At 43.1% G+C, this 22,392-nt stretch overlaps 1 protein-coding gene across 3 annotated transcripts in view; it reads left to right on the forward strand.

The window, feature by feature from the left end:
• si:ch211-200p22.4 (phosphatidylinositol-binding clathrin assembly protein) overlaps nucleotides 1-22,392 on the forward strand; it is a 107,336-nt gene that overhangs the window by 64,023 nt on the left and 20,921 nt on the right. For 2 of the 3 annotated variants that reach the window (XM_031726943.2, XM_031726942.2), the window contains 5 exons: nucleotides 6,268-6,353; nucleotides 6,526-6,649; nucleotides 10,576-10,712; nucleotides 13,150-13,250; nucleotides 15,324-15,434. In XM_031726943.2, the coding sequence (XP_031582803.1) occupies nucleotides 6,268-6,353; nucleotides 6,526-6,649; nucleotides 10,576-10,712; nucleotides 13,150-13,250; nucleotides 15,324-15,434 (559 nt within the window). The remainder of the gene's footprint in view (nucleotides 1-6,267; nucleotides 6,354-6,525; nucleotides 6,650-10,575; nucleotides 10,713-13,149; nucleotides 13,251-15,323; nucleotides 15,435-22,392) is intronic. The other variant, XM_031726944.2, reaches the window with a different exon arrangement.

Below are 22,392 nucleotides of genomic sequence, written 5' to 3' on the forward strand. Positions count from 1 at the left end.
CAATGAGCTTTAGACCTTGACTCAATAAAATTAAAGTTAATTGCAAAAATGAAGGGCTTAAAAAACAGGACAGCAACAGCACTTTCTAATTGTCAAGAATAAATTTTCCTTTTTGTTTGTGAGTTCAGTGGAATCGCTTGAAGCGTCGTTTTTATCCTCCCCGTGGTTTATGGTCGAACATCAAGGACATTGTTTTCTTTGTTAGACTGCCACCCATAAACACACATTATAATTCACTTCAATACCGTTAATGACCTGTTTCTGTTTGTTTGTGTGTTTGTTTGCCTTCTTTGTAGTTATAAATGTGTTAAAAATAGAAAGCCCGTCCTTGGATTCAGTGGAGTGAAATTGATCACCAAGAGGGCTGCAGCTAATGATTGCTTTACCAATCCATCTGTTGGTTGTCTTAATTAATCTGTGTAAAATACTGCAGTAAGTGGCATCGTTAATTGCTTCATTTAGTTGGTCAAACAGCAAAAACTAAACGAAAAAATGGAGAATATTGGGTTTCTTGCAATAATATTTAACGGGAAAAAGGCACAAATCCCCACATTAGAGAAGCGGAAACTGTTAGGCTGTGTACTATAGAACATTGTTTTTGAGAAATAATGAAGCTATTAATTGTTTTTCAAAATGATAGCAAAGTACGATTATCTGCTTGTTTCAGATTCTAAATGGTGATGATTTGCTGCTGGTCTGTGTGATAGAGCATTATTAAAGTATATATTTTTTCTACAAAAGGCATTTACAGCAGAATTAACAGTCCTGCTGTACAGTTGGTCTGTCAGTCAATTAATTTTAGTTGCTAGTTGACTGAGATCTGCTGTAAAGGGGTAAAACCCCAACAATCAGACATTTCTCTGTTGGCAACAGTGGCGAGGAAGAAGTACTTTGAACAGGAAGACACCTCCAGCAGGTGCAGCCATCTGCTGCGACTGTGGAGAATATAAATGACGGATGTAGCTTCAGGGTCTGAAAAATGAAGTGCCTTAATCTGGCATTGTTTTTAATGTCCACCAGGGGGTGATAGGTGTGATTGCAAAAGCTACTTCCGGTCATACAGAAGTCTGTGGGAAAACAGCTTTCTGACTTGTCATCTGTAATAATTTTCCTGATGACTTTCTGGGCTCAGGCACTCATTTTAGGTTACACTCAGCGCTGTTTCATGATATTTAGTTTGAAAACGCCACAAATGTTAGCTGCTGTTAGCTGCTCTTGGTGTTTGTTAGCTGCTGTTAGCCAGGGTTAGTGAAGGTTTTTTTTGAAGTGGATGTAACATTGTTGAACTCAGACACTTACTGAACTCTCATTTGATGTGAGAATGTAATCAAACTGTTTATCAAAGCAAACTTGTTTGTTTGTGTTTTTAACACTTGACCCTAACATTAGCTGGCATAAAGTTAGTTTATAACCAACTGTTGTTGTTTTTTAGCCAACTTGTCAGCGGGGACAGGAGGGGTCCCATGGCTGATCTCAAGCTGCTTACGTAAAACGCCAATAGTCTGCAATGACTTGTCCTTCCCGGCCACTCTATTCAAATATGGTTGGTGAACAAGCTGGCTTCTGCAAACCAGCCTTTTAATAGATGAATTATACGTTTATGAGAAGGCATCAGTTTGCTGGAAAATTACAATAAGTAATTACATCCTGTTCTATGCATATTTATGAGTACAGTGTCATCTTTTCTGCTGAATGCATCTTTAAAGTAGCAAGTGTAGGCTAAGTATGGATGCATGTAATCAGAGACACTGTCTTAGTCTTGGGTTTTGGGGATTTTTTTTTTTTGGTATTTTATATAACAATGAGTCAAAAATTTACTTGGCATAGAGCAGTTGCTTCTGACAGATCTATTTCACCCACCCGCGACTTCTTTCATAGCACACAGCCACAATATGTGACTGATCTCAGTGTCATCTAGTTCCTTTGTCGCTGTCACAGTGTCTGCTATGCCTCAGCCAGCTCAGTTTGGTGCTGTTCAAATATCAGCACTGTATATTAGAAGCGAGTTATCAATTGGTTTGTCCTTGGCTGACAGATTTATCCATAACGAAATAATCATAAGCTGCAACCCTGATTGGATTGACAGTTTATTAAATTGAGCATACTTTGGCTCATAGTTGAAAAAAACTTGGGTGATTTTTTTTTTTATATTTTTTTTTGGCGTAAAGGGAGGGGGGGGGAGTCTCCCGCACACTGGCACACAACAGTAAAACTTTACAGCTTGCTGGATCGCGACCTTGGTTATGCATTACTAAAAAATCATTAGAGTGTGAAGCTGGAAGTCAACAGCATGCGAGCTGACAGTGTGGGTGTTGAACTCATAGTAAAACTGCACAGTTTACTGTAGTCATTAAACAGACGTTTTTCTTCTTCCCCCTCCTCTCGCAGAAAACAAAAGGATCATACATTGTAGGTGGTGGGTTGCATACTCTACGCCCCCCCAATCCTGCTTAACCTCCTCCTCCTGCATGAACGTCTTCATAGCATGTGTGTGTGCAACCATACACACTTGCACCTCAAGCCCTCAAAGGCATGCTCTTCCCCTGTTTTTCGAGCGTAGAATGATCTGGTGTCAACTCAGTGCAATATGTGTGTGTCGGCCTCAGGTGGCAGCCGCTCTCAAACGCGCACACACACACGCAGCCTTGGCACGACAAGCAAAAGGCCATGAAACCTCATGAATAGAAAATGAAGCTTCACCCCTCCGTCTTCATCTGCATGAAAAGAATCTCTGCAACAGCTTTCGGCTCGGCTCATTTAAATTCCGTCCTCCTCCTTTTTAGATGTTGTTTATTTCATACTTGTCATGCACGACATCATTTCTTCAACACGCATGGTGGAGGTGCTTTAATAGTGAATGACCCGAGCATTACTGTGTAATCACTGTCAAAAAATAAAGGAAACATCAGAGAGAAGAAAGCAGGGATTCTCTCTCTCTCCTTTTTTTATAGTGGCACTTCTTTCTCAGTGCCTTCTAAAGTCAGAGTTATTACTGCTAAGCATCTTATGTTAAGAGCATGGCATGCTCGTGATATGACCCCCCCTGTGTGTGTGTGTGTGTGTGTGTGTGTGTGTGTGTGTGTGTGTCTGTCAGAGCTAATATTGACTAAGCACACACACACACAGTCTTCTTTTCACCTATTCAGACTCTGCGGCAGTTAAAGATCTTTCTTTGTGCAAGTCGCTGTTTCTTTAACAACCAGGCAACAGTTTGGCAAGAACCCACCGTCTAGTCCGGCCTCCAAACGCCTCTCCTGTGTGTGTGTGTGTGTGTGTGTGCGTGCGCGTGTGTGTGTGCGTGCGCGTGTGTGTGTAGGCCTACTGACAGCAAACTTTGCATTCTTGCGGACGGAGAGGCAGACATGACGTTGTGATATTTTCACAGTGAAAGAATTTCCCCTCCTCTCTCCAAAGCTGAAAAAGAGATGAACTATTCTTTTCATTCCTGCATGCTAAGTATGGACGACTGAAACTCCCACTATAGAACTTATGAGTTTGGGTCTCTAATTTATTGGACAGTGACACATTTTGTTTGCAGTCTTGCTTCTGTACACCACCACAGTAGATTTTAAATCACTGAGTCTGTGATTGACTGAAGGCTTTCAGAGGTCTAACAAACATTTTGCATTAACTGTTTAAAATCTGCAGCCATTTTTATACATATTACTGTATTTCAGAGGTTTAAAACTGACTGACAGGCACTTTCAGTTACAGTTCCTTGTTATTCTCTAAAAATAAAGCAGACTTAATGTCCAAAGTTGATTCAAAGTGTTGAATTTTAAATTTTTAGGCTTTTAACTAATTTAAAATGTAAGACCCAAAGAGTGACAGTGTGAGTGAGGGAGGCCGTCATTAGGCTCTAATACTAAAATAAACCTACCAGAGAGGAACGGCAAGAACTTTCAGTGTGGCAAAATCAACAGTTTGGTTCATTTTTTAAAAAGGGGACGGCCAGCTCAGCAACACCAAAACATCCCACCAAAACCCCACAGAATGTGACTAAAGATGATGACAGAATTATTTCCATGGTTAAGAAAAATAAATTCACAACATCTAACCAACTCAAGAGCAATCTCAAGGAGGTATGAGTATTATTGTCAGAGTGTAAAATCAAGAGACGCCTTCATGAAAATACAGACTGTTTACAACAAAGTGCAATCCACTGGTTACACTCAAGTACAAGAAGACCAGATTAGACTTGGCCTGAACAGTTCTGCAAAAAGAGCAAAAGCCAAAACTGCCAAAGCAACCCAAGACAAAGTTGGACAAAATGGCCAAGTCAGTCACCTGATCTCAAACCAACACAGAGGCTTTTTAGTTACAAGATACAGAACTGAAGATGGAGATCTACAGACAAACAGCAGCGAAAGAGAGCTGTAGTAAGGGCCTGTTGGAGCATCTCAGTGAAGGAAACACAACATCTGTTGATGTCCATGAGTTTGACCTCTAATTCCTAAACAGTTTATGCAAAACTGCTCGTTGAATTAAAGCTGAAAGTCTCCCCGTGGTGCTGTACACAGGCAAAACTCTGAAAATGTTGTCTTTTTCCAACAAGTTATGGGCATCGCTGTAAATAAGTCTTACTTGCATCAGGAAAATACTGTAGGCATTAATTTTATTAATGAAATGTGACAAATTGATTTATTTAATAAAAAAGTAAGGTTTACATTTGAAATATTTTTATGCAGTTCTGGTTGTATTTTCGTCACAGTTTACTTTGATGTGATAGAAATTCATTTATTTCAATCGAGATAATTTCTTTTTCCAGAAATCTATCGTCTTTATCTCGTTTAGCTGTCGGCCTCAATGTTTTAGCACAGCGGTCCCCAACCTTTTTTGCGCCAGGGACCGGTTTATGCCTGACAATATTTTCACGGACCGGCCTTTAGGTGTCGCAGATAAATACAACAAAAAAAAAACTAGTACCGGTACCGAAAAAAAGAAGATTTATTCATTACACACGTGAAAAGACCCAGGAAAACAGAGTTAACGATAAAAACGATAACAAAATAATGCTGAAAACCGATAAAAACCCTGAAAACCATACATTTCACACCCGAGCCTCAACTCTCGCGGCCCGGTACCAAACGACTCACGGACCGGTACCGGTCCGAGGCCCGGGGGTTGGGGACCGCTGTTTTAGCAGACTGGAGCAATTTCTGTTTCGATCACAAGAAACACACTTTGAATTACAGTCTACTTATTTGCGTAAATCAGAAATACCTAAAGAAGCATCAGATCAATAACAAATACATCATTTATTAAGGGAAATACTTTAAAATAGGAAATGAAGTAAAAAGGAAAATAATGCAAAGCTAAGTTGAAAGCTTAATGTCATTTAATTGATTTTGTTTAATTTTTATGTCCCTTTTATTATAATGTAATTATTTCTAATTTTGGCACTCGTGGTCCTCCGTAGCTCTTAAAAAACATTGATTATGCAGCGATAATGCGACTGCCTGGCTCGCTGTCGCCTTGCTGTTTTGCTGTGGTCTTTTTTGGCATTAATGAGGCACCTAACGAGTGCAGAAGACATCCTGTTGTGCAGTGTCAAACAATTGGAGTTGAGCTCGAAGCTGCAGCCGAACTGTTTTATCTGTAGTAGCATAGCAACAGTCCCCAAGTAACCCACTCGCTAACTGGTACACAACAGCTCAAATTTAGCGCTGCTGCCTGATGTCATCGTACAACAAAAGGCTCTTTAAACACTCCTGGCCTCGCTTGTTTTTCCTAAAAAAGGATAAGAGATGATCTCAGTCTGCAAGTGCAATAAATGCAGATTTAGGAAAGCTACAGCAGAGCACACTGACACGTCAGAGGTAAAGAGTACATCCTGGCACTCGCGCAAGTTTAACAGGACGTCGCAGTGTGAGGGCACTGCAAGATGAGTAAGACAAAGAGGCAAACGTAGCAAAGGGAAGGCCCGGCGTCGAAATGATCGCCCTGTACTCGTGAAGTCGAGGAGAAGGCGCAGCCTCTCCTCTTCAACTTCTTCCTCACTCTTTTTCGACCTCCTCCTTTGTTGTGTCTCTCCTTTGAGTCTCCTGCTAACAGTGTGAGTGTTTTCTGCATGTTGCCTTGGTTATTCCTGGAGCCTGATGTACTCTGTTACCTTCCTGTGAGACCAACTAACTCTGGGTGCTGTTTGTGTCTGTTACTGTATGTGTAGGTGGGGGTTTTGTTTTTTTGTGTTTTGCATGTGAGAGAAACAAGTTGAGCGGATGACTGAATTTCCTCCTTTTCTCCCCTCATACTCGACTCTCTCAGGCTCCCAGCAGCCTGCTGGAGGCTTTGGAGCAGCACCTTGCCTCTCTGGAGGGCAAGAAGACCAAGGAGCTGAATGCAGACACCAGGTAGACACGTTATAATCGGTCAGGCGCATCAGCTTTTCTCTAGTTTGAACACCTTTTTAAAACATTTGCATTTCCAACATATGAAATTTCACCGTTCCTCCTCGAGAGTACTCCCTCAAAAAGAAAAATTGAACACCACCTCTGTTTTCTCACCTTTCTCTTATGTTTGCAGAGCATCCACCCTGTCGAACGCCGTCTCGTCTCTCTCCTCCACCGGCATGTCCTTCAGCCGCATGGATGAGAAGGAGAAGCAGCAGGCTTTGGAGGAGGAACAGGCCAGATTGCAGGCGCTCAAGGTAACACATTTTATTCTTTTTGGCCAAATTGTTTCTGGATCAAAGTGGGGCAGACTCAGAGCTGCAGCGGCAGAGAGGCCAGCAGCAGCAGGTCAAGTAGTTACTGCTGTCTCCCCTTTCAAGAGACTTTTCAAGTGGCATCACTTGATTCAATTTATTCGATTTCGTGCAGCTCCCGCCAGACACAGAGCCATTTCTTCCCACATATTCAGTAATGCTTCAGTCGTTCAGCAGCCTTCGATGAATTAAATCAGTGCAGGCTTCTTTTTTTTCTCTTTTTTTTAATATATATTATTCAGATAGGATCTCCAGATATACAGCAGATAATGTCGTAGTGTTGTGTTGAATGCTCGTTTAAAGCGCCATATCTGTTTTTATTGAACTCTACTAGAGCAGCTTTGCATCATTCCCAGTTTAAAATGATGCTCATCGTTCTCACACTGAGTTTTGGTGAAGCTTTGCTTGTTCTGTTGTCATGAAACAAGCCATTTCAGCTCCTGCTCTCCTTGTAAGCTGTCTTTCTCCTGATTGGCTGCACCTGGCAAACCAAGGCTTTGAACAGCAGATGGTTGGAGCTCATCCTTTCTCTTTGACCTCATGCAGGCCAAGAGCAGTCGAGCTGTGTGACACGGAGCGTGAAACTGATTACGTCTACACATGCTCAAAAAACCATACCTGATTTTAGCTCCGCCCCCCTTCAAAGTCATGACCATGTTAAACTTGTGCTATAAGCCACCCTGAACCTGATGTCCACTTTGAAGACAAGGAAGAAGTCACAGAGAACCAAATCTATCTGATGGGCACGTTGGTGTTGCCAGAAAACGATGGCACATGCCACATGAAGTCGCTGAATGTTTTTCTTGGATGCTTCTGGACATTCGACGAGAACTTTGTGTTGACAGTTCGATACAGTGGGACAAAATTCAAGTGTAAAACCCAATGAATCTCATAAATGGACAGGCGTGCTTCTGGCAGCATTCCTGACCCTTGGGCTCAGACAGCACACGCTCCGCCACCGTCGTTGCCAGTGATGGTCCTCGACATTAAAGTCGGGTCATTTAGACACAGAAGTTGGGAGCGATGCAAATGTAAATCAGGTGTGGATGTTGCTTTTTATTGCTGGAGTCGGCATGCTCGTTATAAGTCTGTGCTTGAAGCTCTTTAAACCCATCCTATAATCCAGCCTGTCTATATGGAAATAAAGAATAATAGCAACACAAAAACCACCTCCATGACGAGCGTAGCTGCAGTCCTGTCTCTGGAAAAACTCTACTGCAAATCTCCTGCAACATTTAAGCACTTACAAGTGGGGAGGAGAAATAAAATCCATACTGCTTTACCGGTAGAAGACCGGCTGTGTTGTTGTTGCGTTGCTGCTGAAAGATTGTCGAGTAACTTTGGCGAGTTCTGAACTCCCAGTCGAGGATAAAGGCCAGCAGTCTCAGTGGCGAGGTGAGCAATAGAAAAGTCAAGTGTAAAATGTGTTGACATTTCTTGCTCCAGCCCTGGGAGTCCTGCCTTACAGCAAACTGTAATTGAGTAGGAGCAGTGAAGCTACAACACAGCGACTCAGTGTGTGTGTGCATGTTAAGCGTGCTTACAACCTGGCAGAAAAGATACAGTACGTGTCTCCCAGTGTTGCTGGGATCTCTGTGAGCTTTGTGTGTGTATCCTGGCAGATTACACTCGGCTGTGTGTTGCCAGCCAGCCAGCGCGCCTAGGTGTGCACTCGCGTGCACGTGCTTGATTGGATTTTAGCACGCTGTTTACTCCGCGCCCTTGGTTGCCCCCCGTTTCTGCCAGGGTCCACTGATTACGTTTTGGGTTTGGTAAGAAAGGAGAGGGGAGATAAAGTGAGAGCGAGAGCATAACGGAGTAAAGAAGAGGAGCTGAAAAGAGAGAGAGTGAGCTCCGGGGTTAGCGGGGGTCGTCCAAATACTCTAGTCCAGCTGTCTGCGCTCTCTGGTGTCCATATGGACTCATGCACTCACACTCAGCTACTGTCCAGCTGGGGCCTCAGCCCAAACAATAACAGCAGTTCCCATTTGTTCCTCGCTGCACTGTCAGAATAACGATGAAGAGGACTCGGCCTGGCTGAGGCCGGCGCAGCAGCAGCGGGAGCTTCTGCTTATTAATCCGCTCAAAGTCCAAAATCCCTCAAAGGTGGGAGAGGTTGTAAAGTGCAGTAGAACATTTCCATACATTGAAAGTTCAGGCTGAAGTGAAAATGCCTGGACGAGCATGTGAAAGCTTAAACATTCAAGACGCTTTATTGTCATTATGCAAGCATAATGACCACATTAAGGCAGTGATCCCTCACAATGTGTAAAAAAGACAACATAAATACAGACATAATGTACAGCGTTGGTTCAAGTCAGTTTTGGCCACTTTCATTCTTTTCTTTTCTTTTTGACTTATTATTATTTTTATTGTCCATTTTATTTCTAGTTTTACACTTTAGTTTCCCTTCTTGTTTTAAGATGTGATTTATTTTTTGCCACTTATTCTCTAACGTGTGCCTTTCTCTTATTTTTGTATGTATTTCTCCTGTTTGCTATTCATTCATTCTGTCTACTATTTATATTTTATTCCTGCACAGTTGGTGTTGAGCACCCACAGTTTCATTGTACATGTACAATGACAATAAAGGGCTATTCTATTCTGTTCATTGCTTTCTTTTAACTGGGAGCACTTTGGTCAGAACTGTTGTTTCCTTTCTTTTTTTTTCTTTTTTCTTTTTTTTTAACGCACACTATCAATAAAGTTGCATTGGACGTAAGTGCATCGATCCCTGTAGAGAAATGAGTTCATTGCCACAGCGAATCAGGGGAAGGACACGAGTGTGAGTCGAGAAATAGGCAATAAAAACAGCGAGAAGAACGATAAAAGCGAGCGATGTGGTCGCTGAAAACGGCACTCGAAGGTTCAACGTCTTCTGTGACTCGCATGGAGAAACAGATATGAGTTATTTTTGTTATCATGTGTTTTAAATTTTTACACAGATGACTGAGAACAGAGTTGTTTGACAGTTGGACGTCTTCCGTCGAGCTGATCCTGATGCAAAATCTTTATATTAATGCAAGAGTTAGGAGTTACAGCTGCAGGAACACCTTCAGAGTGCTTTGATGATGATTTGATGAATAAATTATTTAAAACTGTATCATCCAGATGTGTTTCGTAACCCGACGGCAGGCTTTTTTTACTCCTGTTTCAGCTCAGTGTAAAGGCATGCGCAGCTCAGGCTTCACATGCGTTTGAATTCATCTTCCCGAATCAGCGGAAAAGGCACAAAATTCTAAACCTGTTATTGTTTTCTCCAGTTCGGCTGGACTCTGCTGATGTCGGTGTTTCTGTCACCAGAGAGATCCGCATTCAGCGTTTCAGCAGCACCTGAGTCTCGGGGTCGAGCGCTGCTGGACTTTTTAGCATTGCAACAAAAAAGAATTTGCTGGAAACAATTAGTTTTAAAGTACTTTACACTAATAGCCTGTCATTGTATTGTTGTGTGCGCTGAATCAAAAACAATACGGCAGCCTTGGCAGGCGAAACTGCACAATAATCTGAGGCTGGAAATTCATTTGGCCTGGCTTTTAAAGCCAAGAAGTGACTCTGTAGATCACCAAAGCGTACTTTCTCCTGTGGATTTTCTTCTGCTCATCCTTGCGTCACATCCACCATTTGTGAGATTAGATCCCTGAATCAAAAACAACAACACAAAGCTACATGACTGCGGAGGTTTAGGGTGGTACTTTTCCTCTGTGGAAATATGTATTTTTCTTCAAGTCACAGTGCGTCACTTCCCCCAGATTGGAGCTTGTTGGAAAAGAGCCTCTTGTTTATTTTGGTGGGAAATAGCTGTTCAAGTGTTGCCTTCCTGATCACATTGTGCTGTTTTTCTCATTCCCGTCTGTGCGTTCTCCTTCTAGGACCAGCGCCTGAAGGAGATCGGCATGCAGACTCCACCCTCGGCCTCCCCCAGCAGCCAGTCGATAGGCAGCGCCAACAACAACAACCACGTCACACAGACCCCGGAGTTTTTCAGCTCCACGCTGTCCACCAACAGGTGAGCACGCCACACAGCCAAACACCGCCCTCACACAGTCATACTCATCACACTGAAAAGGAGCCATTAGCTTAAATATGCAGCGCGGGTGTGTACGTTAACAAACAGGTCGGTGAGGAATTTGCATTTTACCACCGTCCCCTGTGCAGCAGAGATCTGACTTCATGCTGCAAGCAGCAGGTTTTCAGACAAGAGCAACACATCATGGAGTTCTAAATGAAACCCACTTGGTAATATGGTAACTGATACAGCACCACTGACTGTGCGTAGCTCATTAACAGCTAGCCAGCTACAGTGTAGCTCTAACACCAGTGCACTGTGTTAGACGTAGACAGGAGTTACTTTGTAACCCATCTGAAACCCTACGCTACAGCCTGACGTTCACCTGGAGAAATGTAACTCCACGTTACATCAGCACAGTCTGCAACACTTGTAACTGGTCTGTTCAGTTACGTTGTTTCCTCCTGTGTTAGCAGGCAGCTACTTTTCAGACTGTCACCAGGATGTGATGCACAAGCAACAAATGAGTTAGTGATTCGTTTTCTATCAGGTCCATGAAACATATGGGCTTTGATTTAAGGGTGATCATGTGACTGACGTGATTTTTATCCTGGCATCCTAGGTGAAAATCAGTGGGAGCAGTGTTGCGTTCCCGCCTCTTACATACAGTCTTGTCATTGAAACCCAGTTTGCACTGGCGTAACGCAGTACTAAATCTGTTCTTTAGTTTGTAATGAGTGCAGAGCCAGTATAGGAAGTCGGCAGTAATCCAGCGTGCAGACAGACAATAAATACTGTTAAACAGGAGATGATAGAAAACTTAAACAGATGCGTTTGAATGATGGTGATGCTGTGAAGATCTATTGTTGTGATCTAACCTTACATTACGCTGTCACTCGTGAACTTTGGGCAGTATGAGGAGAATCGGTCGGGACAGCGTCCTTGTTAAGTTCTTACTACAAGAGATAGTCCACTGCAGACAAGTTCTCACTACTGGAAACACTTAAGGAAGCTGCCAGGAGGCAGGACACATGATAGACTTAATTAGCTAAACTGTTCTCACATGCCTGAAATTCAACATCACGCAGACTTTGCTCTGGAGACATGACATTTACATTCTTACTCACAGCTCCGGTGGGTGAAATGTTGGAAATATTAGGGCTGCAGTGGGTTTTAGGTGCTGGTGCCCAGCCACTTGAACTTTATATTGTAATACAGAGAAAACCCAAAACAATCAGATGACTCCCCCATAAGCAAGCACTTTGGCGACAGTGGGGGGAAGAAACTCCACTTTAACAGGAAGAAACCTCCAGCAGAATCGGGCTCGGGGAGGGGTGGGGCCATCTGCCGTGACCAGTTGGGGGTGAGGGAGGAAGATGGGACAAAATACATGCTGTGGATGAGAGCCGGAGATGATGATTATTATTATTATTATTATTATTATTGTTAAATGATAATAATAATTAAATGATTATTTATGACCTTGTATGTGAGGAGAAGGATTTTAAACTTGATTCTGGATTTAACAGGGAGCCAATAAAGAGAAGCTAGTCTGGGCAAACTCTGCTCTCTCCGTCGCGTCCCTGTCTGTACTCTTATCCATCTCCAGATTTGCTCCCACTTCAGTCAAACCGTGTTTATACTGGCACGGTTTTATTTTACTGTTTAGATGTTTCTTCTGTCTGCTCCATCGTTAGCATTTGCAAGATGTAAAATCAGATTTTCAGCTGAAATTTCAAGATGTGAATGAACTTTTTAGGACAGTCGGGTGTTTCATGGAGCTCCTTCATTTTATACGGCGCAGTGTTGCTGCATGTCGTGATGCTGCACTTGATTTGTTTCTCGTTCTCTGTAACAAGAGAGGAATAGTTTTAATTTAGGCAAAACAGTCTGGAATTCATTATTTAACGATCCTGTTATCATGAAGAGTAACAAACCTCCTCTTGTTGTTCAACGGAGATTAAAAATATATATTTGTTTTCTGTCAGCGTGCATTTAAAAAAAAAAATTCTTATCCAACCCAACACATCCTTGTATCTCATCTCCGGCCGTAGCGGAGGTAAAGTAAGACTATTTACTCTTGATAATCAGAACAGAATTTAGGCCCAGCGTGCACGCTCTGAATTTACTGCTCCTAACTGCTTTATTGCTCTCTGGAAGTTTTTACAGCCCTTCAGAGCAGGAGGATTAATCTTTATCTGTGACAAACGAACATTTTTAGTGGTGGCTTTAGCTATTTATGCTCAATTGATTAAATATTAATGCTGCGTCTCCATCTGTCTTTCCGTATCTCTCTGTTCTCTCGCTGACTTACTCGATTCCTGTTCCCTTCCCCCCCCCCCTCCCCTCCTCCCTCTCGACTCATCCTCATTTCTTTCACCTTTTTTTTTTCTTTCCACCTCTTCTGTGGCTTTCCTCCCTGCTTTCCTCTCCTCAGTGTGCCCAATCTGAACAGTGACCTGTTTGATCTTCAGCCGGCCTTCATCCCCGCTGTGCAGAGCACTCCTTCCATCTCCAACGCCAATAGTGCCTGGGGAGGTACGTTACCTGCACACATACACACTTTCATTTATGCACATATATATATAAATAAATATACATGAATGCACCAGCAGGGACGCAGACATGCATATAAGTCAGACTTACACAAGTTAATTTATTTCTGTAATATCCCCTCTGGCCGCCACTCGAGCACCTGTGTGCCCATCCATCTATCTGACCATTCGTCATGGAAACCATCCATCCACCATCATCATCGTCTCCACCGTCATCGTGTTTTCTTCAGGGGCTAATGTTGCGTGACCCAGTCGGCGTCTTGTGTTGCGTTGCAATCTCGGCTGCTCAGCACAGAAGTGAGAGACTCACACAGCTTCTCCTTGTTGTTTGTCGCTGAGGCTGAAAAGCTGAGCACAGACTGCACCCCAACAAATTTGTGTGGAGGGAAAAAAAACAAGAGGGTCGACATTTCAGCCGCCTGCAATCGGCCGCTTCGAATCAAAATGTAGCGCAAAGTCGCGTCTGTAAGCTGGGCTAGTGCGGCGTATTAAAGGCTTTATGATAAAGGATTATGCAGAGTTTGGCCACATGTTACAGTCAGAGCGACTTCCTCACTTCAGATATGAGCCTTTCACATTATCAGGGACTCTGACCCAGAAGCTCAGATAAATGTCCCCCGTACTTTCCTCAGAAATACCACAAAGCTTACTTGCTTCAGGAAATGTCAGAGGATGTAAGATTACGAGATACCGATCGTGTTTTCAGTTGGGCAATAGGAGGAGGATGTGTTTTAAAAGAGTACTTTAATATTTGTGGGAAATATGCTTCCCATTGTGCTGGGAAAACTTTACAGAGAATGTGTGGCTAGCTGGGAGCATGAGTTGTAACGTTCCCGTTAAAGGGATGCACTGACTTGTCCAACCTTTTCAGCTGGAATTATCCTTTTTAGGGGCTTTTCTCACTCACACTTTTACTCCCGTACTAAAAATGAAATGGTATTCACTTCATTTATTACCATTTGGTTCATTCAAGCTCAGTTTGAGTCTTTCATGACAGCGCTAGTGTTTTTTCTCTGCTCTGTGTTTTACTGTGAGTACACCTCCTCACACAAGAGACAGGTGAAGTGAAGATGATAGCAATCAGGTAGAAGACGGCTCCTTCTCCCTGCTGTAGATGCACTAAAAGCTTCCCAGTAAGTGTAAAACCAAACATAATGAGTAAGAGAAAGAAAGTGCTTTTGTTGGAGCTTTTCAGTGGGTGTCAACATAGTTTTTGGTAAAGCGAAAAGCCAAACAAACAACAACAAAAACAAACTTAAAAGCTGGTGCACTGCTGCTGAAACATGGTATCAAAGGACAGCACAAGGTGTAATTTAGCTGAATAGATTGGCCCCAATGATGAGCTTTCTGAGCCAGCACCAAACCAGTGTTTCATACAGTATAGATGTCAGCTCGGAGCATCTCTGGGAAATTAATGAGCTTATATCCAAAATGTCAGATTCTTCCTTTACATACATGCAAAGTTTTAGTCAGGGAAACTTGTGCCGTGACAGAATTGCCAATTACAGGTGCACAAATAGCAGCATGCTAGTTGTTAAGACCGTCACTTTTTCTGAATGTTGTGAGAGCAACATTTTACATGCAGATAATTGCATATCTGTGCTTTATGGTGACGTTTTTGGGGCGTATTCTTGTTTTGTGGATCCCACAAAGACACCCGCTCCCCCGAGGCTTCCAGCTCCTAATCCCAGTCGGGGATGCGGAAAGACAAAAAGGTGCGTCAGTGGATTTCCTCGTGCACTGGCTTAACTCTCCCGTGAAAGGCTGACGTTCCCGACAGCCTGCGCAGAATCCCGAGTCATCGAGCAGCAACAATGGCAGTACACTGGGGACTGTAGCGTCCACGCTCCTAATCTAATGGGATTAGTTAAGCAGGAGGTGCTGGAATCCTTACTTAAAGCAAAGCCGTGACTCTGGGCCTGTCTGATGGATGGATGTATGTACAGCTGTTTCCTTTGTACAAGTGTGCCAGATAAAGCGTCTCCAGCTGCTATCTCGCGCAGCCTAAATAGCACAAACGGGGCTTTAATCAGTCATATTTAATTGCATTCCTCAGGACTGGACAGCCAACCTCTGCAGCAGAGCGGCCCTGCCATGACCGTAGATTTCGATGCTGTGTTTGGGAATAAGACCACACCCAGTAACAACGGCCCGCAGCCTGCAGCCGGTAAAGCCTCCTCTGCCTGACTGTCCGGGCAGAGCCAGACTGAACTAAACCTTTTCCATCTTTTTCATTATATAACTTTTGGCTTTGCTGGCAACGAAAGCTTAACACTTTACTAACCCTCTGACTTGTTTCCTGCGACTGAGTGGGTGTGTGCAGCTTGCTCGCTCTCTCACATAGACCTTTTGTAACAGATACTTCAAACCCAAAGATGACTTCAGAAACAAAAGCTTCCAGTATTTTTTTATTGTTTAAAGGTGCGTTGTTATAACTGGTACATATCATATGTAAAGAGCAGGCTGTTACTATCAGGTCCAGGATCTGAGCGTGACCTGGACAGTGTGTAGGTAGCAGAACAACAAAAGGCACAGCCATAGCTACTTGATAATCTTTCACGATAAAATTCATATACATATAGCAGCTTTTAGGACTGGTAATGTGTGTCTATGAGGCTGATTTTAAAAAGCTCACATCTAATTTCAGGTTACTTCCTGATTGGTGTGTGCATTTCCCCCTACAGAGCCGAGCTCTGCATGAACTACTTTTTAGTAAAACACATTTTCAGGGCATTTTTAGAGCTCATACTGCAATAATTGTTCTTTTGGTTGTACAGTAGGGTTATGCTACAGTCACATAAGGGAAAGCAGTGGTTGCAGACCACGGCGCAAACGTGTGCTATGAACTTGCAGACTCTAAATTGGTTTCTCTGAAAGCGGGGACCAAGTCTGTGACCACTCACGGTCAGCTGCTGTCTTCAAAGAGACTTTGTTGGATGAAGATGTAGACAAAGCTTCAGTGAGATGGAATCAACCAACTTAGTTAAACTGCAGACTAAGTTAGTAATTACATGTAATCTGTTTGTGATAAAATGGCAAAGATCGCTCATTTACTTTGATACACGGACGTTGACATTACCTGCTTGCACTCAGAGTCCAGGCAGAACCTCATACATCTAAAACTCCTCCACAGATAGTTGCTGCAGGACAGCAATGTAGCTGCAATGTGACGTGGGTAACATTGCTTCTAAATCGGAATATAGCCAGAATACAACCGGTTAAGCCAAGTCATTTATTTCAGAGAGACGGGTTACACTCATCAGACCGACTCATATTGATTGCAGTGTTCTGACAGTCTGTTCATAAATTAGACTGTAAATATTTGCAGACCTTTCAAAATCCATGTGAGAGTGACTGCAGCTGGTGTGAGTTTGGAGACAGGTTGCCATCGACCAGCTTATCATCGTCTGATCAAAAGTGGTCCCCCAGAGAGGGTGGTGCACACTCAATTAGTCGGTCACCACAATCGGGCAAGCCCATATAGTTTTTTCTAGTCAGAAGAGGTTGACGTCCTGTTTTTCCTCCAGTGTGATTGAGGCATTACTGGGTTTCTTTCATGTGCCATCTTTTAAATTTGAGCATTTAAACAGATCTTACCAAGCTGGAAGAAAACTGTTAAATACCCCAGTTAACTTTTGTTGTCATTGTTAGTAGTGAGATGATTCTGACAGAGTGAACAGAGCTGAATCTATGAATACACTGTAAAGAATATTGTTGAATAGAGGAGACATGATGTGTAGGAGGCCATCCTTCAGCCTCCTCGCCTTCTGCTGCTGTTGTGTCCTGCCTGTAACAGCTTTGGACTGATGGCTCTTAAGTGTTGCAGGTCTGAGCCTTTTGGCTCTGAGCCCTCTTATTAGCTTACTTTCCTTTAACCTCTCAGCAACTGACACAATCAATTTCAGCGCTTCTCAACCCTTTCGGGTCCCAAGGCACTCCTGCAAAGCATATAATTTTAAGGCACGCCGAGTTATCGACAACTCCGGAGAAGGTACAGCAGATAAGAGCGACTACCTGCAGAGGTCATCTAAAGGCTATTTTCATCATAAAGGGAGAGGGGAGTTCAGAAAGAAGCGCAGGTTTAACTGCAGCAGTATGGAGGAAGTGTGCTGTGACTTTGCTGGGTTTGTTTAAAATTAATTAAAGGGGGTTTTTTGGGTGCTTTTATTTCACACCTGAGGAAAGGTAGTGAAAGGTGTTTCATGGTGCCACCCATTTTCACTGTGCTGGCTTCCATCAATCAGCCTCACCGGGATTTATCGTCCAGCTGTTTCGGAGCAGCATTCGCTCCACGCGCAGTTCACACTCGTTGTCGGGACGACTTGATCAGAGCACGTGTGTCACACAGATCGCTCGTCATAATCTTGAGGAAAGAATATCCTGAAATCAGCCGGGTGATTTTGTCACGTTATCGTTATCCGGAGGATTAGCTGTATTTGCACAGCTGTAGCGCTGCCTCGTCAGACACTCTTAAAGCCGTTTCCATCTCACTCCCAAGGACCTGAGTTGTGACTGTGCTCGGGAGCTGCTCGCTCTAATCTCGTCTAACCCCGTCAGTCTCCTCCGCTCCGCTCAGATTTAACAGTTGGAGGCGTGCAGCTTGTTTCTGGCTCTGGACGGAGCGACTTCTTTCTATTAATAGGGCCTGTGTCAAGGCTGCCACTACAACTACCAATACACCATCTGGGCCACTGGCAGCATCGCATGTAAAATCCCCCTGTGTGTGTATGTGTGTACTCATGCATTATCTGTGTGTTTCTATGCGTCCTCACATGTGTTTGTGAGTCTGTGCTCACACGTCTTCTGTCATTTTGCTCCATCCCATCTGTCTGCTTCTGCTCGTCTGTTATTTGTTGTTGTGGTTCACACCATTCCCACCTTCCTCCTCCCCCCCTGTATTTCCTCTCCCTCCCTCTCTCTGTCTTTGCCTCATCGTCTCCCCATCACACTTCACAAGGCAAGAATCACCCAGGCAACTCCTTTCCATCTGCTCTCCTCCTCCTCCACTTCCTGTCTGTTTTTCCTCCCTTCTTAATTTCACAAATCAAAGTCATCTCTCTTTTTTTTCCTGTCTCCTCTGCAATTTCTGCATACTTTGCCTGAATTCTGGCCACTCTTAGCTGTATTTGACCTGTAGGGATCTTTTCAAGGTTTGAGTTTTCTGAAGGGCAACAAGCAATTTCTGTTGGTTATTCTAATGAAAGTGCTCTGCATGCTACTACCTACTGTGTCTGTGTCCATGTTATTTAAAGCAGGCTTATAATGCATGCTTGCTGCTGTGCTTCACAGTTCAAAATAATCCTTACAGTATCTTACAATGGGCCTTGGTGCAGCCCCTCAGTACATTCTCTGTATATGAGAAGCTCTCCCTTGCCTTTAAGCTGACTTTCTTCTGATTGGCTGTCCCTTGCAAGTTGGGAGGTGGTGGGAGAGGGCTGTTAGCCTCTCACTGATATCATAAAGAAAAAAAACCACACAGTTTGAACTGACCTCGTCATTCTAAACTGTTTAAGGTGAGCTGCATATATGTGACAGGAAATAAAGTTATATTTCTGCCCTAATTCTGCCTCTGTTTATGATCTTATCTGGTTTTGTCAGTGCAGCTTTCTCTGTTATTAACAAGCTAATAAAGACTTGCACAAGTCATCAGTGAAGAAGTCGCACTCTTAGTCGCTTTATGTAAACTTGTGATGATAATCTTCCTTCTCAGACGGGACAAGTCTGAATTGAGTTTTGTCACATTAGCGTGGAAGCTGCGGCAGAACCAGATGAAACACTTGGACGGAGATTAAATGCACATCTTGTACTTCCTAAGAGGACTGTGTATCTTCAGTTATTACCTGCATAAAGGAGGGGTTAATAGGGTTATGTTGGAAACACAGAATAGAGTGGTCTGATATTATTGAGTTTCCTGATCGTAAAACTGATTTATGATCGTTTAGTCGTCTGGATTCAGATGTTTTAAAATAGGGATGTGTTAGCTTTAGCTGCAGTCTGTTGGCATGATATAACATACTATATGTAGCTGTCAAGTTAATAAGAGGCAGTTTTTCAGTGCAGGAACAAGTCGCTGTTACTTTGTGACCTCATTCAGGGCTCTTCACCAGGGAGAACGGTGTGGTGTGTGGCAGCAGGGTTTGTTAATGTTGCTGTACTGGGTGAGAAAAGTAATCCTTACTGTGTGTTTACGTACACACTGAAATATAGATGAATATATGAAATATGAGGTTAAATTAGGTGTTTTTGGCCAAAAGTGATGTATTTATAGGTGTTGTAGATTAAATTCAGGTGAAATCGTTGTGTAATTGTTTCACATTTCAAATGTGCAGAGCTTTGTGCTGGTGCTTGGACAAGGAGGCTGTGTGCCATCCAGTGTTTGGGCCTCGGCTCCACTAAACAGCACATTTTCAGCTCTTATAAGGAGCAAAAGCGAAACTTAATTAAATAAAGAAAATCACTTGATTTGATTTACAAGAGACAAAAGTATTCCCTAACCAGCTGGTTGCTGGTTGTTTCTGGGTGAAATTGTTCACAAAGGTGCTGCAGTAAAAACCTCCTCGTGACTTCTTTTGATCACCAGCAAATTACAGTAATTTTCATGGAAGATGCCGACTTGCGTGCTGACTTTTGTGTTGTGCTTTTGAAAATGTACCCCCCGTTCGGCAAGTAACTAATGAGGGTTTGAGGACTCGTGGAACATTTTCCCAGTTTGGTGGGTGGTCAGCGAGTGTTTGCGGGCAAGTTGGTGTCTATCAGAAGATGATGTCACATAACCCTATGGCAACCTACTGGATACCAAACCAAGCACAGCAAGGTTTTTGGTGTAGGACCCTATTTGTGGTATCACTGCCAGCAACCACCCATCAACCAGTTGGGTGAATACATATTTTTCCCTGGCTAGTGGGCTGCCCACTGGTCTCCTGACCCATTTTTTTCCACTAGCAACCTGTGGTTACCAGGCGGTTCCTGAGCAGTCTAGAGCTGTGTGACTGAAGCCTATCAGCCATTTACTTGGCTCTTAAGCTTTTAGACTCACTGGGCCTGATCCAGTCCAGCACCACCCAGAATCAACTTCAACCTCAGAACAGAGTTACCTTTTATAACTAAAGAATTTCCCAAATCTGGGATGAATACAGTTTGGAAGACTGGTTTACTTAGAAGAAAGACAAAGAACAGCAGGTTTCCCTCAACTGTTGCTGTTGTTTTGGTCTCACATACAGCTACACACAGCCCATATTGTTGTAACTGAACCTACACTGTCTAAACTGTAAAACTGTCACTTTTATTGACAAAACAATCGCCACCTGAGTCCGATGGACCTCAAGCCTCAACAGAAACCTGAGATGCTGGAAAGGGCTGATTAGGAGTCCGCTCCTGGGAATGAAGTGAAGCGACAGCTACTTAAGGCCACTCTTGCAGGGTTATGAGTGAACAAGAGAGTTTCTGTTAGCATCAGTCAGTTAGATAGAGCTGGTAGGACTCATAGCAACAAAAAAATCATCAGTCTGTAGATAAGAAACAAGCTAGAACCTCCACTGTCTCAAAACCATTGAAGCCTCCTCTTCCTCCGTCCCTGCCTCTCACACACCAGCTCCTAAAGCTCTGTTTTGTAAAGATCCCCCATCATATGTTAATACCACCCTTGGGGACATTTAGGTATGATGAAGCCAGTGACGGTGGGTACTTCATTTCTGAAAAGGAGTTTTGAATAACACAACGTTTTTAAAACTTCTTTTCAGATCTCTGAGCAGTCAGCGCCGGTGTTTTGAATCCTCGATATGGATTTACTTTCTTCTTTCCCTTTGATCTTAAACTCTATTGACTGTCAAATCCATCGCTGAAACACCTAAAACAGATATCATTATCTCCTCAGTTCAATACGACACACACTGCTTGCTTATCTCCCTCCATCCCTGCTTTCTTCTTCTTGCTGCCCTGCAGTGTTGTGTGATCTACTGAGGAAGCTTGTTCCATTTATCTGTCACTTCTTGGTTCAGTTTAATTCAGTGGTGCTTTACTGATGTGATGATTTCAGAAACAAAGAAATATAAACTCACCTGTGTTGACAAAGTGTTTTATCACAGGAGGGAAATCAGTGTTTAAAACTAGGTTCATTTCTCGATTTCCCTTCTGTCTCAATTCCCGTTCTTCCCTCTACTTCCAGTCTCCTTTCTGTCTCTGTATATTTTCCATCCTCTCCCTTTTTCTCTCTCATCTGCTAAGCTAGCAGGAAGAGTGCTTTCTGAATCTCTTGTGTCAGCACCACTGTCAGACCCACACATCGCTTCCTAACTAAATATTATTCCTGTTTTTTTTCCCTCTCCACCATCAGTTGCCTTACTTTCTTCTTATCCTTTCTCCTTAGCAGCAGAGCGATCATTTGTCCTCGTTCTTGTTTTAATTTTTGCTGTTCTCCTGCCTTCATCTCTCAATCTTTCAATGAAAGATTTTTTTTTTAATAGTTTTAGCCATGCTGACCCTTTCCTCCTCTGAATATGCACCGTCACATCTCCAGGTTCCCACCATCAGACCTGTGCTAAGCCATAAGCTGAATGAGTGCTGACATGAGAAGCTGTTAACGCAGGCACTTAAACGCACACACTTCCACACCAGTGCAGGAATTTACCCTGTCATTTCCACCTATCAGAGACAAACACAGTTAACTTTCCCACACAGAAGCACGCACGCATGTTCCAAACTAATCACTGTTCACAGTCAGAGTGTGTACATGACGGCTACAAACAGATAAATCAATCATCTGGAACAACTGCTGCAAGCTACCGAGTCAGGGATTAAAGGCTCGCTACTGAAGCTGCTACATGGCAAAGAAAAAAGAGCAGTTTAGGTCGAGGATATCTGCTTTAAACTATCTGCTTTTTCCCCCACGTGGGTAAATGCTAAAAATAGGTCGGAAAGAATTCAATTAACAGAGAGGCTAGCAATGAGATTGAGGTTCATATTAAGGAGGCACAAGTCAGCAATATTCTCAGATCAAAACTGTCCAGCTCGGCTTCATTAAAGTGGTCGAGCCATAAGTTGATGTATTTAAAGAGTAGGAAAAATTAAGTTGAAAGCAAGAGCCTGCTCTCATTAGAGTCAGGATTTAAATGTCTTCTCACTGATCC

The sequence above is a fragment of the Oreochromis aureus genome, linkage group 3 (genome assembly GCF_013358895.1).
Source record: "Oreochromis aureus strain Israel breed Guangdong linkage group 3, ZZ_aureus, whole genome shotgun sequence".
In the NCBI taxonomy this organism is placed as follows: domain Eukaryota; kingdom Metazoa; phylum Chordata; class Actinopteri; order Cichliformes; family Cichlidae; genus Oreochromis; species Oreochromis aureus.